Source organism: Triturus cristatus, chromosome 7 (genome assembly GCF_964204655.1).
Source record: "Triturus cristatus chromosome 7, aTriCri1.1, whole genome shotgun sequence".
Classification (NCBI taxonomy): domain Eukaryota; kingdom Metazoa; phylum Chordata; class Amphibia; order Caudata; family Salamandridae; genus Triturus; species Triturus cristatus.
In genome coordinates, this window is record NC_140590.1 from 623,096,552 (window position 1) to 623,113,694 (window position 17,143).

Here is a 17,143-nt window from a genome sequence, read left to right on the forward strand (position 1 = left end):
AATACTTTTTCTATTTACTACAATGTAAAACTATGGAGGACTTATATTTTGTGTTTGTCTTCCAGTCTGTATGGCAATGGTAGTAGAATGAAAAGACCAGTACAAATAAAAACCTGTTATGGTTAAAACCTCTAGCCAAAACAACACACAATCTGAACTTCTTGAATTATGGCATCACCAAGTCAAGCAGGCTTCAAGTTCTCTCCTATAATCATAAAGAACTCCAGTATGTCCGAGTTTGAACACGTTTTATACTTTTTTTTAACCCCTTTATTACCAAACCAATTATGTTGAAGTTTATAAGCATCTCGACTCCTAACTTCAAGTCTGTAACACAGCTGGATACTATATGTCAATTACACACAATGCTTCAAAGCGGAGGACAATGTTTATAACAAAAATGATGGATCAATGCTCTCTGGGTGAAATTACAACAGAGGTCTGATTCCGCTCGTTTTCCAATGACGTGTACTCATTGCGTCGCACAGTACACTTAGAGGCATGCCTGTAATGCTGATCTCTTTACCTTAGCGTTGCCAGTTTGTGCTTGTGAATGCATGCACAGCCATTCAAACTGATATTAGGATGCAAACGCACACCTGGAACACAGATCTCTTCTTCTGTTTGCATTCCAGTGCAGCGTACGTGATTACCCCTACACCTTCCTGCATGGACATCTGACAAAACCTCCTTTGGAAAACACCGCCTATGCGATCCACATCTGCTACCTTCCTGTGGCTTAAAGCATGGCGTGAGAAAAACACACAGGCACATACCTGCCAACTTACAAAATAAGTTCACCGTATGAGGAGGGGGAGGTGTGTTGGAGGAGGGGGCGTCTGATGCAGAGCTATCTAAGAGGCACTCTGTCCTCACCAAGCTCCACCCCCCTTCCCCAAATAAAACAAGCATTGGCATAGCCAATAGGTCTCGCTTTTGGGACCTTATAAGTGTTTAGCCATGCAACAGTTGCATAACTAAACACTTATAAGGTCCCAAAAGTGAGACCTATTGGCTATGCCAATGCTTGTTTTAACTGCTGCAATCTATTGAAGCCTCACGGAGAACATCAAAGCGGCTGTGCGGCCGCGAAAGTGATCGCGATCAAACTTCAAAGCGGCCGCGAAGGTGAAAGTAATCGCGGTAAAGCGCGACGCGCGCGCCCGCGCACATGCACGGTAGCTCTAGGCTGGCCTGGTAGCACTTTTTGGAGCCCTCACAAAATGTCTTGCCAGACCAGCGCATGCGCTGGGTCAGGCGAGACCTAAATAAAGAGTCATTGAGGCTGTTGTCAATGTCCTGGGATATTTTCACACCTTTTAATCGACATCGTCTGCTTACAGCCTCCGAAATTGAGTTGGAAATCCACTGTTTACAGTGGTTTTCAACTTGTTTTCCTACCACTGTCTGATTTTGGCTCTTCACCGGGTGACAGTGCGAAGGGAACTGAAATTGTGTGACACAGGATGTGACCTTTTGGTTAGATCTACTGACTGAGGACCTGGGGAACTCGGGTTCGAGTCTCGATGGCAGCTCAACATCCTGCAGGTTCTGGGCAAATCACATAATCTACTCATGCTTATAAACAACGAGTGTGACCTTGCATAATTTAACTGGTGCTCGTGTAAAGCACTCCAAAAATCTGTGGGTCGAGTTCGCACAATTCTTTTTTTTTGTTTTTTGAAAGTGCACTGAGGTAAAAACAAAGCCATAGCATAAGTAAAAACAAATAGCTATCCATTTATTGGTTGATTTGTACAAAGTGAGACCAGAAAACCTGGATGCATCACGGCTTACCCGCTTACACTGGGTTATTGTTATGAGGGTGCTCCAAAGAAAGACCAGGAAACATCAAATAAGGCACCGAAGTTTACTTGTAGCACAACCTGGCATCCGACTACCGCCACGACCCAGCTGTAACTGTCAGCCGTGGAGTGCCGTCAGCCTCACATTCTAGGCACGAGCACAGAGAACACAAAGAGCATGAACGCTCGAAACAAGGTAAGAGTATCCGAAGAGCTCTAACAAAGGTAAGTATACCAAACTACATAAGTATACATCACAACACATCCTCTCCCTTTAATGATAAATAAGAACAGGAAAGAGAAAGAGAAAAGAAGAGGAAGGAATAAGAGAAAACAAATTGACAAAGAAAGAGAGAGACCAAAGAAATAAGATGCACAAAAGTAAATATTCATGATCTAACATAATCCTGAAGATATCCAGGTGGTCTGCGGTTTCTAACACCCAACTCAACAACAGGAGAGTTAGACAACTCACCCTGATCCTCACCCCTGAATCCCTGAGGAGAAGATCCAGCTAATTGGAATGTGAAACATCTTTAGTATGTTTAGAACATGAATCATTCTTGACAACACTGTCAGGCAAAAACATCACACCAGAACAGCTTTCATTATCACTGCCAGTTTTGTCAACAGAACCACCTTTCTGATATAAGGCCACTCTACGCAGATTCCAACGCTCTCCTCCTTCAATGACAACAAAATACCTTCCTACACTGACAACATGACAAGGTCCTTTAAACTTGGTAAGGCCACCTTTAATCCTTCCAGATTTCAACTTGACCCAGTCACCAACCGAAATTTTAGAAGCAAGAAAGGAAAAGCTGCTGAAATCCTGGGAAGACTGAAGAAGTGAAAACGAGGCAAAATCTTCAGACGCACGTCAAAACGGCACCAAGTTGTGCTGAACGAAGACCAGGATCGGCGCCAAAATTGTTATGATGTTTGCTCCAAAGAAAGACCAGGAAACATCAAGTACGGCACCGAAGTTTACTCGTAGCACAACCTGGCATCCGACTACCTCCACAACCCAGCTGCAACTGTCAGCCGGGGAGTGCTGTCAGCCTCACATTCTAGGCACGAGCACAGAGAACACAAAGAGCATGAACGCTCGAAACAAGGTAAGAGTATCCGAAGAGCTCTAACAAAGGTAAGTATACCAAACTACATAAGTATACATCACAACAGTTATCTAGCAAATTATTTATTTCACTAAAACTCTTTTTTCTTCATTGGAGTATGAAAGCACTTTCAAATAGGAGTTTAGACTTCGAACCCAGGAAACCAATTGGCTCTAAAATAGGGAATGTCTTCCGTTTTCAACAATTAACTGGTCTGGAACTTTTTCAATAAACACAATATCAGCACTCGGCAATCGAACAATAACAGTCGATAAAAGACCCACAACTGCAAAAACGGACCTGACCCAGAAAGCGATGCGAAGACATTATAGTGCTGCTGCAAACACCTCCAAAACCACTGCAAACGCTCTCCTACCGGCGCTCTCATATTGTACGACAATTTTGGATAATTTTAACAGGAAACATGCAGCACGAATGATTAGCACGACACCGTGCATGCGTGTATATGAGGACCATAGCTGTAACAACTTGAAGCCTCCCTCTATTCACCCAACACATGTACCTCTCTCGAAGACAGCAAGAAGCTGCTTAACAATCATAATTGTTTACGATCAGTTCCCATCTGTGGAAAAGCCGGATGGACGCCACCTAGATCACGTGACAAGTACGTAATTACGCACGCCCTTGAGCAGTTTCCTACCAGCAGCACCGATCCACACTATCGTAGGATACATTGAAATACGAAGTTTATGGCGGTGCTCTGGCAGTGAATCTCCACTGAAAGAGCGTGAGGGGTACTGTGAGGGACAGGCGTATCGTAGAAGGGTTGGGATAAGAGCCCTCTTTGAATTCCGAGGTCACTCGTCGTCAAAGGATTACAGACTCTCAACGTTGCTAAAGGCTAAGGACACAGAAAAAGGACTACAGTGACCTACCGGCTCACAAAACCTGCAGCGCATAGACATAGAGAAGAAAGTTTACGCAGAGGAAGAGACATCAAGTTCTCGAATGTTATGCGCGAGTAACAAATGCTGCTCTGTTTATAGAAGCCAATATTTAGACACATAAGAGGACGATTCAGACGAGAAAATCAAAAGACATTTATCTCCACTTTAAATTGTATTGGAATGCAATACATTTTCAACTGGAAAAGCTCAAATAACAACAGTTCTTTAAAAGAAATCAAGTCCCTCACATAACCCAGGATTCAGATATACTTGATTCCTTTACACTCCAATACTTGTGGCTTTCACTCATTATTAAGGCAGTACCAGTATGCAAAGAAAACACAGCATGGCAGGAGTTTCACATTTGACAGCTTGACATAAATGAAGTTATGACTAGCTCAAGGATTAGATAAGACATCCCAATGACATCCATGTAAAATACAAGTAGGTTATTGAGTCCATTTTCCATCTGCGTCCTGAGACCTGCAATCCTGCTTTTATTATGGAATTACAAGTTCCAAAATGCAAAGACTGGTTAAATTGAGAATTATTTGGAAGCTGAACAGTGGAGTTACATCGCTGTATTCTAAGCAGCAAGATACTGCTTAGGCCGATGAAGAATGCTTTAATACTCTTCTGGGTAGTTAACTGTTTTGCTACCCCAAATGTGTGTATGTATTTGAATCACTGTGCGCACTATTTTGTTTTTAGGAAAATGGTACTTGAAGATGTTGTAGGTTTTCAACCTGCCTATGTAATCTTGTACTGTGACAGTGTAAGTTATGTCACCAGATTGCCTGTTGGGAGAGACTCTTATCAGTTGGGTGAAGATTCTGCCTGAGTCAGCATCTTGGTGGCTTGCCTTGAACTAGGGAATAATCCCATAAACGCATACCTGCCTTATTTGTGTGTTCTTGAAACGTCATTACGCAAAACAAGAGAGCTGAACTACAACAAATATATCTGTCCTGGAAAAGTGCTGTACTATGTGAATGAGGATGAGTCAGTGCAGCAGTTCGCTCTTCAAATCAATTCCCTTCACCACCTCGATACTCCAAAAGAAAGGACTTGAAGAAAACTGTGCAAGCACAACAATTTTATGTAATGTGCTTATTCATCAGACGCATTTTTCAAATTTAAATGTATGACATTTTCTAAACTATGTAGGTATGCAGAGACAGCAGCTCCAGTGATACTCCCTCTAACTGATGAGAGTCAGCATTTTACAATCTTGGGCCGTTTGCGACCGGTAAAATGCTTCATACATCTGGCCCCAACAAACAAATCAGAAAGCATGTCCACATCCATTTAGAAATATCACACAAATTGGCATGCTTACCTCCTAAGACATGCAAATAAGAAAGAAATCTAATTTACTCAAGTACCTTCCTACATGTTCAGTGCTATTATCTCCCTCACTTCCTCAAACATGTAACACCATCCCATCTCACTTATCCTAACCCTCACCCACCACATCAATACCCTTTCCCATGTCTAATCATGCTCTCAGTTCTACTACACCCTGTTCAAATAATGTCTCGCTACCCCCACCCCCAGCTGTCTCCTCCCTCCACTCATATCTTCAGTCTGTATGTAACGTACTATAATTCCATCTTGAACTGCAAAATCTCATTTCCATAATCTAATATTTATCTTCTTCCCACACTGACTGAGACCCCATTTATCACATCAGTTCCTACAATAACCATAAACACCCCCTGCCTCCCACCCATAATTTTCTCTAAGTTCACATTTTCCATCCATTTGAACGCTGTTATACTGCGTCCATGTTCCACGCAGCCCTCAACCCTTTTTCTTGCTCCACTCATCTTGATTCATACTAACTCAACTGACTCCATTCTATTCGTTTCTGTTTCCCACCACTCCCAAATCATATAAAATATTTAATGGGCTTGCTTGAGTAGGATAATGGCTTTAGCTTACCTTAATTTCCTTCTCCATAGCTCACTACCTAAGCACCAAACACTTCCATCAACTACTGAAACCTATTGGCTTCTTCTCCTGCATACTTCCTACTCATTTTGCAACATGACAGAGCTACTCAGCGTATTCCAACTGGCAAGCTGGATAACGGTAACAGTCGAGAAAAAACAGCTGGTCAGTCACAAATGTTGATTGCACCAACTATAAATAATGACGCTATGTCGGTATCACAGGTTCATGTCACCCAGACCATGCTTGGTCCTTTGGTTAATGGAAATAGGTCTGGAGTTACCCAGAGAATAGCATCTTCTAAAGGACATCGGAATAGCCATCTAGCCAGCGGCATTGAAACAGGCTAAGCTAAACATGGGCCATGCCTGAAAATCAAACATAATGCCCTGAAACTAGAATTCTATCCTTTATATGAATTTAGGGGCATACATGATAGTCTGAATTTGCCTGTAGTTAGTGAAAATGCTAAAACACTGGAAATATGTTCTTACAATGCCCACAAGGTAGCTCATTTGCTGGCCAACCCTGATACACTTTCCTTCTTAAATGCCTTTGAAATTATGATTGTTAGACCTGGCATTTCTTGGCGTAATTACCCCTGACTTTTTGCCTCTACCTCCTCTATTTTTGGTGCTGTGATAGATTGTACGTTGCCAACTTCGATGCTTTGGACACTTTGCCACTGCTAAACAGTGTCAAAGTGCAAGTGCTCCCTGTATAAAGTATAATGGTAATTGGTTGTCCATGATTGGTATGTTTGCCTTACTAGTGAAGTCCCTAGTAAAGTGCACTATGTGTGCCAGGGCTGGTAATGCAAATGCTACTAGTGGGCCTGCAGCACTACTTGTGCCACCCACACAAGTAGCCTTTACAAGGAACTCAGGCCTGCCATTGCTGTGCCTGCACGCAGTTTGTTAAACTGCCATGTTGTCTGACAAGTGCACTCACTTGCCAGACCTTACCCTTCCCTTTCTCTGCACATCAGACACCCCTATGGTAGGTTCAGGGTACCCCCTGGGCAGGGTGCAGTGCATGTGAAAGGTATGACATGTACTAAGGTGTGGGCCATGTCCTGACAATGAAATAATCTCCATTTCGTTTTTCCCTGTTGAAAGGCCATCTTGCCCATGGGATAGAATGGGAAGGCTGTGTAATATGGTTCCCAGTCTAGCTTCCCAAAGGCTTAAGATGTAAAGGTTAAGTTTAGTATGCCTGAACTCACAATGTAATAACACATCTTTTTATGAAGGTGGTTTTTGCATTGTGTGTTTAGAAGCCAATCTTTTAGAAGTGGCTGAGTTTTTGTGCTCTAACATTTCTGTGTGTCTCTGCCTGGCTGTGGATTGACTGTCTGGATTTGAAAGCAATAGGATCTGGGGAATGTCTTGACCCAGGGGAGGAGGTGAGACAGCAACAGGCTGGCCTGCTTCTGGAGTGTAGGGGAGGAGTAGCCCATAGAGGTGAAGAGGCCTGGGTTGCTGCCATAAAACAATTGTCCCATCTCCTGCTGAGTAATTGAGAATCCAGACCCCCACTAATCAAAGGAAGAAGGTATCATTGGCAGCGAGGCACCCAGAACTGGTTTGAACGAAGCTCAGTGCCCCCTGAACACAAAGACTTCAAAGCCATTGAGGGGTATAGCAATGACAGCTGAAGCCCCTGAACTTTGGAATGATGGCTTGATCAACTGGGAACAAGACTGAAGCTACTTTGTAGTCAAGAGTACCTTTGACAAGGAAGAAACAACTGAATAGACTGAAAGATAGGACTGACCCTTGCTGTGTGATCTGGGGCTGGCCTGCAGTTTGCTGTTTTAACCAAGGAAAGGCTAAAGGGACTTTGCTGTGTCCCCCTGCTTGAAAGGACTCTGCTGTGCTGTGTCCTGAAGTTACTTATCCCCAAGGGCCCGAGGTGAGCTGGCTCCCTGTTGCGGAAACTCACAAACACAAAAGTTTCCAGGAGAGTCTCAGTGGCGCTGTGTGCGCATGCTTGTTGCAGCCTGAGACCCTCGTAAAGTGTGCCCTGTGATCGTGGGCACCTGGAGTCCAAGCGAGTATCAGCGACGCTGTGTGCGTGTGCTTCAAGCAGCCACAACCTTTTGTGAGGATTGTCCAGTTATTGTGTGCACCGGAATCCAAGTGAGTCTCACGACGCTGTGTGGGTGTGCTTTGTGCAGCGTGAGACCTTCTTGAGGATTGCCTTGTTAACATGCACCCGGCGTTGAAGTGAGACTCAGCGACGCTGTGCACGTGATCTTCGTACAGCCGGAGACCTTCGTGCGGAGTGCCCAGTGATCGTGCACCCGAAGCACAAGGGAGTCTCAGCGACACTGTGTGCATGTGCCCTGTGGCAGCCTGAGACCTTCGTAGCAGTAGCGGCCCGGACCGGCAGCCCCGGAGGAGCTGAGCCGCTGGCCTTAGCCTGCCGTTGCCAAGTCCCAAAGATTGCATTGGAGGCCCAAACTGGTGGACGAGGAGAGGAGAGTGGGTTCGTGCCCCCCAGGTAACGTGTGTTGGCTCCTGGGGTGGGGCACGGGCTCGGATGAAGACGCTGTTGGCCTCTCTCTCATTTCAGCAGTGCGAGCCTCTGTTTCGGCTCCTATCGCGGCCCGTATTGCCAAGGGAGTGGCAGTACCGGGGCCGGAGTGCGGAGCTACACTTTTTGTGTTATACACTACCCGTGTTGGGGGCAACTGTTGTCAGAGGCTACCTGCGAATCAGCACGAGTGGCGGAGAGACCGCCCACGGCACCGTGATCGGTGCCAGAGTGTATTACGGATTACTCCATTTCTGCATAACGGAGTACCTGAATGTCATATTACACATTGCATCATTTCTGCATAACGGAGTACCTGATTAGTGTATTACGCATTGCATCTTTCCTGCATAACGAACTACCTGATTAGTGTATGACGCATTGCATTGTTTCTGCATAACGAACTACCGGATTAGCGTATTACGCATTGCATTATTCCTGCATAACGAACTCCTGATTAGTGTATTACGCATTGCCTTACAGCTGTATAAGGACATACTTGGTGGTTGTATTATACATTGCATTATTTTTACATTGCAAAGTACCGGATTGTTGTGTTATGCATTGCATTATTTTTACATCGCAAAGTGCCTGATTGTTGCGTACGCATTGCATTATTTTACATTGCAAAAGTGCCTGATTCTAGCATTACGATCTGCATAACATGGTGTTAGGATTACAGTAGAATGTTTAGAAGTGCTCATTAATATCGCCAGAACTTACAAGGGCTGGCTGGCCTAACCGGCCAGGAGGAATATTACAAATACGCATATGTTGGATTTATATTGTGTGGTCTTATTGTATATCTTTTTATATAAAGTTTATACTCGTTTTATAAAACTCGTGTGGAGTCTATTTTTGGTGTCATCATTGGGTTGCTGTGAGCGTGGTTGCGAATACTTTACACATTTGCCTTGAAGATAAGCCTAGCTGCTCGTGCCAAGCTACCGAGGGGGTGAGCGGGGGCTATCTCAGAAGGTGACCTTCCTTTCCCTGACGTTGGAACGCGGGTCCCTATTTGGCCTAAGGTACCTACCTCAGCCAACCAGGGATCCCGGGTCTAACACTGATGTTTCAAGAAACATGGAGGAAGCAAGACACTCCATTGCTTTGCTTTAATGAACTTAGCCTTCCGGCCACATGCATTAATAAACAAGGCCGAGCAAAGTGTGGTCTTTCATTTTATATTGCAGCTGAGTTAAGATTAAAAGTAGAAGCAATTGGTTTGCAGTTGGCATGGATACAAGGTGTGTTACAGTATAACTGTTATATGATGATAATATTGGATGTTTATTTGAATACAAGGAAAAATAAGATCATCCAGCTGTTTACTTTGTGGGCTATCATAAGAACATTTGCATTTCGGTATCCAACGGCCGGCTAGATCATCTCTGGTGACTTTAATATTCATCTGGCCGCATTCAATTCTTTAGATGTGCCGAGTGATGGGATTACTAAAATGTGCAGCGCAAATCTGCAGCAGCTTGGGCTCATTTTGTTAAATGAATCATCCTTGTGCAAATCAAGGGTACTTCCATCTTTAAAACAGTCCAAGTATGGTTCAATTATTGATTACACGTTTGTTTCAGATAAACTGGGCTAAAAGAAATTGTTGAATAGAAGGTAACTCCTCAACTCAAAAGTGATCATCATCCACAGTTATTAACTCTGCATCTGCAAATAAACTGCAATGCCAAAACAAATGTGCTCCAAAATATTGTCCATCCTTCATATAATTTGAAACGGTCAGTGTGGCATTCAGAAAAACAAGTCAAAATAATGAAGTATGCCGAAGCTCTAATTAAAGATAGTGTTCATTGTTCGGTGGGAGTGGGATCAATGATAAAAAAGTGGAACAACATCACTTCCTCATTGGTTGGGAAATATACAGCACGAAAACCAGCAAAAGTGTATCCATTACAACCCACCCCTAATAAATGGTATTCACACAAGTTGATTAAATTAAAACAATGACTTAGTTGGGTCTCAAGGGAAGCTTTTATCAATGGATATTGACAAGCTTACTGTATTTTAAAGGATAAACTGAGGCCATGAAGAAGGTCATATAGACGAGAAGTGTGACTGGCGAAATCACGTTATCAAACATGGCTATGGCACAGATTATTTAACGTCTCCAAATTAAATAATGAAAAATCTTTTTGGGATGTCATTAATGAACTCAAAAGTGGGGTTAATATTAGGGCGGAGGATTGGGTGAGGTTTATCACCAAACTGCATGGTGCTGGTGCCTCTGACAGAAATTGGCCAGACTTGAGCCACTATAAAGTGAAGATTAGTAAATCATTTAAAGAGCAAGTGGGTAGTTCCAATCTGGATTCAAGACCTGGGTTTTATAAGCAGTACTGCATCAGCTACCCTTTTGCATGGGCTCAAATCAAATAGGGCTCCTGGACCAAACGGGCTCCCTAAAGCTGTGCCAGTAATGACATGTGGGCCGAAGTGCTGACTCTAGTTTTTACTGAGGTATTGGCACTGAATATCACCCCGGATTCCTGGCAAGGAAGCATTGTACATCCAATTTTTAAAAGCAACCCAGTGGAAAATCCTGCCAATTATCAGTTAATTGCTCTAACTGATGTAGAAGTTAAGGTTTTTGCTTCTCGATTATTGACTGATTTGATTTGGACAATTGGGCAGCATTGCAGGAAATAATCCCAGCTAACCACACAGGGTTTCGTAAGGCAAATCTATAATTACCAGTTTGTTGGCCCTTACTTTATTAGCCGACTGGGCTGTTTTAAAAAAAAATCTATACATTTATTTTATAGATTTAGAAGCAGCCTTCGATTCAGTACCATGAGCATTATTATGGCAAAAACTTGCAGAATAGGGTATTCCCCAAAAGTTACTGGATGCTATAATACTCTTATATACTAATACTTGGGTTCAGGTTAAATTAGCTGATGGTTTAAAACTTGTAATGGCCTTAAATAAGGCAGCGTACTTGCCCCGTCTTTTTAACCATTTATTTCAGATCTGCCACAGCATTTTGAGTCTGTCAATGCCCATCCTCTGAAACTTGCTGATGTTTACCGTAGCTATTTACAATATGCTGATGATAAGATCTTGTTAAGTCAAACTCCCAAAGAATATTTTAGTTAATGGTCTGGAGTTGAATGTTAAAAAATACTAAAATCATGAAAATTGGCCCGATTAAATTTAAAACAAGACCATAGATAGCTAGAGGTGGGCCAATTGCAGTGGTGAAGAAATATAAATACATGGGCATTTTATTTGATAATAAAGTCTTGTTTAAAAGTTCTGAGGGCAGGGGGAGGAGCCTAGCGCGTGACCAAGATGGCTGCGTGAGCTTTGAGCTCCCGGGACCCTCGCGCCCTCCGTCAACTATCCTGTTCTTCATCCTGTTTCTTATGCACGGTATCCTGCAGATGAGTCATCGCGGGGGCGATTGACGCTGCCCGGGCTAAAATCGCCCGCCGGGGAACGGAGTTGTGGACGACGGCAGATTGCAGCCTACCTCCGAGGGATGCCAGGAGCTCGCGTTGGCAAGATGCCCGGCCTCTAATTGAACAACAGCGGGCCTGTGGGGTGTGAACGGGCGGATGGAGATCGCTGCACTTTCACTTTCTCGCCCTATGTTGGCTCCGGCCTGAGAGTGCTTCCTGAGGATCCACGGACATCTGGAGGACTTGCGCCCGACCCTGGTCGTTGAGTGACGGTCCGGCCTGTCTCATTTAGCTGGGTGAGGGACGTTTCTCCGTAATTGCCTACATCGAGTCTGCAATGTCGGCCAAAGCAGAGGCTGACAAGCCGAAATTCAAGGCTACCAGGCGGGGAAGCTATACCCAATCCAACAATATGGATCGATATGCCCAGCAGAAGGGGTCGCCTGGTGGATCGGGACAGTCGCTGGAAGTACAGAAAGCTGACTCGTCCCCGGCCTCGGAGCTGTCGTTGCAGGAGGTCATGGGGGCTATTGAGGGGATGCAAACATCGATCGGGCGACAGTTTGATGCCTTGGCACAAAAAGTGGACACGATTTTGGTCGATGTTAACTTGATACGCGCGGATTTGGCCAAAACCAATGAGCGGGTCAAGTCCCTGGACCTCAAGACTACTGGCCTTGCGGATGATGTTTTGGGACTGCAGGCGGAGGTCGAGAAGCTGCGGACTGCTGATGACCTCTCCGCCCGTCGGCTGGAGGAATTTGAAGGTCGGGCCAGGCGCAACAATGTGCGCATTACTGGAGTCCCGGAATCCTCGGAAGAGCGCTCAGTGGACCTACTCGTTGAAGACTTGGTGGTGAACCATCTTGGGCCTAAGGGCCTTGGAAAGTTTTTTGCAGTAGAACGGGCTCACAGGGTGCCTGGCGGGAGGCCTAAGGCGGGAGCTCCCCCGAGACCGATTGTCGCCCGGATCTTCCATTTTCGAGATCGGGATGCTATCCTGCAAGCGTTGCGGGTGACTGGCCCGGTTCCTTTTCAGAACGCCTCTGTGAGCCTCTATCCTGACTTCACCCAGATGGTGCAGAAGCAAAGACAGTGTTTCCTGGGGGTTAAGAGACGCCTTAGGGAGATGGATTTGAAGTACGCTATGCTTTTCCCTGCCAGACTACGTGTGGTGTATGAGGATCGGACTTTCTTCTTCGACTCGCCTGAAATGGCCGGAGATTGGTTGGACGCTCTGCCACGGAGACGGACCGGCGGGGACTGTGTCACGGGAGTGGACAGTGGCCGGGCTGAGCAGGAGTGATGCCCCGGGTGTCAGGTTATTTTTATTTTGCCCCGGACAATGACTTGTGGCTAACTGCAGTAATGGGGGGGTGGCGGAGGGCCGTTTGGAGCTCTTTCCTCCCTCGGGGTTCTTTTTGTAGATTTGTTTTTGATAGGGCGACAGGCACACTGCAAGTTGGGGGGGCTTTGTAAGATGACGCAGGGGTTCAGGGAGGGGGGAGGATTTGGGATGTTGGGGTGGTTGTTGGGGGGGGGGTTTTCTTGCAAGGCGTAGCAATGGTTGTCAGGATGGTTTGGTGGTGGCTTTTCGGGGGGGTTGGAGGTCTCTTGGTGTTTGGGGATGGGGGGTAGGGGCCTAAATATTATTAGCTGGAATGTTAATGGCTTGGGTGATCGTATTAAGCGGGGGATCGTCTTACAATTCCTGAAGCGGACCTCGCCTGATGTTGCCCTATTGCAGGAGACACATCTTATAGGGAATATGTGTTATGCACTTAATTGAAAGGGTTACAAATTCATTGCCCACTCTGGCTTTTCATCGGGTTCCAGGGGGGCGGGCATACTTGTTCGAGCCTCACTGCCACTCGAGGTTGATTCCACCATTATTGACGATAGGGGCGGTTCGTAGCTGTGGCGGGGAGATGGGAGGGTAGAACGTTGGTATTGGTTTCTGTGTACGTTCCTCCGGCCCTGCAGGCCTTCACGTTTGCGGATCTGGGCAGGGCCTTGTTGGAACTCCCTGAGGGGCTGCTAGTGGTGGGGGGAGATTTCAATGCTGTTGGCTCTGGGCTGCTCGATAGGCACCCGCCCAGGGATACCGGGGGGGCTCAGAAGTGGCTTCCTGACTTCATAGACACTTTTGGTTTGGTGGACTGCTGGAGACTCCGGCACCCCACCCAGAGTCAGTATACCTTTCACTCCGGGGCGCATGGTAGTCTCTCCCGGATTGATTACTTGCTCACCCTGGCTGCGCATGCCTCGCTAGTTTCTGAGGCTAGGCATATGGCACGTGGCATATCTGACCACTCGCCGGTGTGGGTCCGTTTCGACATTGGCCGGGTAGGAGGGGGTAGGGTGGCTCCTATTAACCCCTGGTACTTCCGTGACCCCAAGACGCGCAGGGCATTGCTGAAGGCAGTTGATCACTATTTCCAGGACAATCAGGATTCGGTTGCTTCAGCGGTGTCTCTGTGGGAGGCGTTTAAGACCGTATTGAGAGGGGAGGCCCTCTCATTGGTGGTGGCCGCCAAGCGACGGAAAGACGCCGAGGTGATACAGATTGAGGATGAGATCGCGGCTCTAGAGGTAACCCTGGAGGAGGAGGTTACAGCGGACACTCTGCATAATCTGAGTTTGAAGCAATCGGAGTACAGGGATCTGGCGGAGAATGCTGCCAAGACCCTTAGCAGGGAGTAGCAGGGCCGTCTGTATGATGTTGGGGATAAGGCCGGGAAACTGCTAGCTTGGTTGGACAAAAAAGAGCGGGTCAATAGAGTGGTGCCGGAGTTAACGATGGAGGAGGGTGAGGTTGTTACTGACCCCGAAGGTATAGTCCAGTGTTTCTCGGATTATTTCCGCGTAGTGTACACCTCGGTTTCGGACAGGCCGACTGCGGACTCGTGTGACCTTTTGCGTGATATTGCTCTGCCCTGCCTTTCTGACGTAGATAGGGACGACCTAGATGGTGATATAACGGTTGATGAAGTAGCGGGTGCTATTCGGGCGTTGAACTCGGGTAAGGCCTCCGGTCCGAATGGTTTGCCTATCGAATTGTACAAGCTTTGTCCGGATAAGGTCGCTCCTCACCTGCGCGCCATGTTCGTGGAGGCGCGGGTGAATGGGTCTCTGCCGCTTGATCAACGACTGGCAACCATAGTGGTGATACATAAGGACGGTAAGCCTCAGGACAAGTGTAGTTCCTATCGGCCGATATCGCTTCTTAATGCTGAGCCGAAAATCCTCGCTAAGATCCTGGCGAACCGCTTGGTCCGGGTGCTTGAGGATTTGATCCACCCGGACCAATCGGGCTTCATTCCGCATCGTAACACTGCATTAAACCTTAGACGTCTCCATGGGGTGATTGCTAGGGCGGGCACGCTGCGGGAGCCGGCTATTGTGGAGTCTCTTGACGCCACAATGGCGTTTGATACGGTGGAGTGGGCATACCTGTGGGCGGTGCTAGCCAAGTTCGGCTTTGGGCCTGGTTTTGTGGACTGGGTGAGGTTGCTCTACGAGGGTCCCCTTGCTAGTGTTGTGGTAAACGGGAGGGCGTCCAAGCCGTTCAAGCTTGGGAGGGGCACCCGGCAGGGTTGCCCCCTGTCGCCTTTATTGTTCGCCCTTGCTCTTGAACCGCTGGCAGCGTGGATACGATGGCATCCGAGTACACGTGGCCTTCGATGGTCGCCCGACCACGAGGACCGTATCTCACTTTACGCTGACGATATCCTATTATACCTCGCCTCGCCCCAGAAGTCTCTCATAGTGGTTTGCGACGTCTTGACTTCTTTTGGTAGGAACTCGGGCCTTGTTATCAATTGGGGAAAGTCATATCTGTATGTTTTGTGTGGCGATGTTCCGCCTGTCCCCCGAAACTGTTCAATCCAGATCGCCCAGCAGGGCTTCCGGTATCTTGGGATTTACATCTCCACTGACTCTATCCTGCGATATGAGAAGAATCTGCTCCCCCCCTGGCGCGTCTGCGGCGGGATGCGGCGGGCTGGCGGCGGTTGCCGTTCTCCCTCCTCGGGCGCGCCGTGTTGTTTAAAATGATGTCTCTTCCCCGTTTCCTCTATGCCTTGCAGAATACCCTTGAATGGGTCCCGACTAGTTACTTTCGAGAGGTCGAGAGCCTCCAGCGTTCGCTATTGTGGGACGGGCGGCTGCGCATAGCGATCGCTAAGTTGACGCTCCCGCGGTACGATGGTGGTATTGCGCTTCCGGACATCCGAAGATACTACTGGGCCATCCAGTTGTGCGCGATTAATCATGGCGTCTATGGCTCGGCGTTGAGCCCCGGCTATGCCATGGATCGGTGGTTACTGCGTGGCGGTAATTACCACAGAGCTTTGTACTCGAAGTCGTTGGACTCGTCCCTTACGGGGCCCACTGGGGTGGCGGTGCGGGTGTGGAAGTTGGCGACGGACTCCCTGAGTTGGGGGGGCAGGCTTACCCTCGCTACCCCGTTGTTTGATTCTGATATCCTGGGGAAGCTTTGGCATACCAAAGGGTTCGAGAAATGGGATTTGATCGGTATCTCCAGGGTCGGAGACTTGCTGGCTCAGGGCAGGGTGAAGTCCTTTGAGGAGCTGCAGAAGGAGTATGAGCTGGGGATCACTGAGTTTTTCCGCTATGCCCAGGTGCGTCACGCCTTGCGGTCGGTCCTCGTAGAAGGTGCCTGCGTCCTCTCCGTTGGAGGACCGAATTCTGGATGGCCATATGCCGGAGAGCGCGATCTCTCTCATCTATAAGAAGCTGATTAATGTCCGGGCTGACCTTCTTCGGGGGTTGCGGGATCAATGGACTAGGGATGGCCTCGAACTGGATGACGAAGACTGGCAATATGCAGTTTCTTCTCCTAGGGAGGTGGCGATTCCGTCGCGTCTGCGGCTGGTGCAGCTCAAAATACTCCATCGAGTCTACGTGACAGGTCCTAGGTTGGTCCGTATGGGTTTCTCTGAGGAGGGTTTATGTAAGCGAGGCTGCGGCATGGTGGGTACCTTCTTACATATCATCTGGGAATGCGGCGTGATCGTGGAGTTTTGGAGGCGAGTTCATGCAGTGATGGGGGAGGTGACGGGCATTGTCATGCAGCCGGAGGTGCGGTGTTGTCTCTTGAACGTCTGGGGTCCTACCGATCTTGATGACGCACAGACTCAGTGGGTGACCCTGGGGAACATGGTGGCTAAGCGGGACATCGCGCGCCTGTGGGGCTCTGCTGGGCCTCCTACGCTGGCAGCGTGGAAGGAAAATATGGATTGGAGCATGCTCAGGGAAAAGACAGTGTATTGTGCTAGAGGGCGCCCGCGGAAATGGCATGCAGTATGGGGGCGATGGAACCACTACAGGGGGGACATATGTCTGCCCCCTGATCCGGATCCGCCTGAGGA

The 17,143-nt window shown here is 47.4% G+C and overlaps 1 protein-coding gene across 6 annotated transcripts in view; it reads right to left on the bottom strand.

Annotated features, from left to right (window-relative positions):
• Positions 1-17,143, bottom strand: part of TEFM (transcription elongation factor, mitochondrial) — a 359,138-nt gene that overhangs the window by 86,696 nt on the left and 255,299 nt on the right. Inside the window, exon 1 of one of the 6 annotated variants that reach the window (XM_085617204.1) lies at positions 3,447-3,778. The exons of 2 other annotated variants lie outside the window; for them this stretch is intronic. In XM_085617204.1, coding sequence (XP_085473330.1) covers positions 3,447-3,483 — 37 coding nt within the window. In that variant the 5' untranslated portion in view covers positions 3,484-3,778. Of the gene's footprint in view, positions 1-3,223; positions 3,383-3,446; positions 3,779-17,143 lie in introns of those variants that run through there. 3 more of the 6 variants (XM_085617200.1, XM_085617203.1, XM_085617199.1) reach the window with 3 other exon arrangements.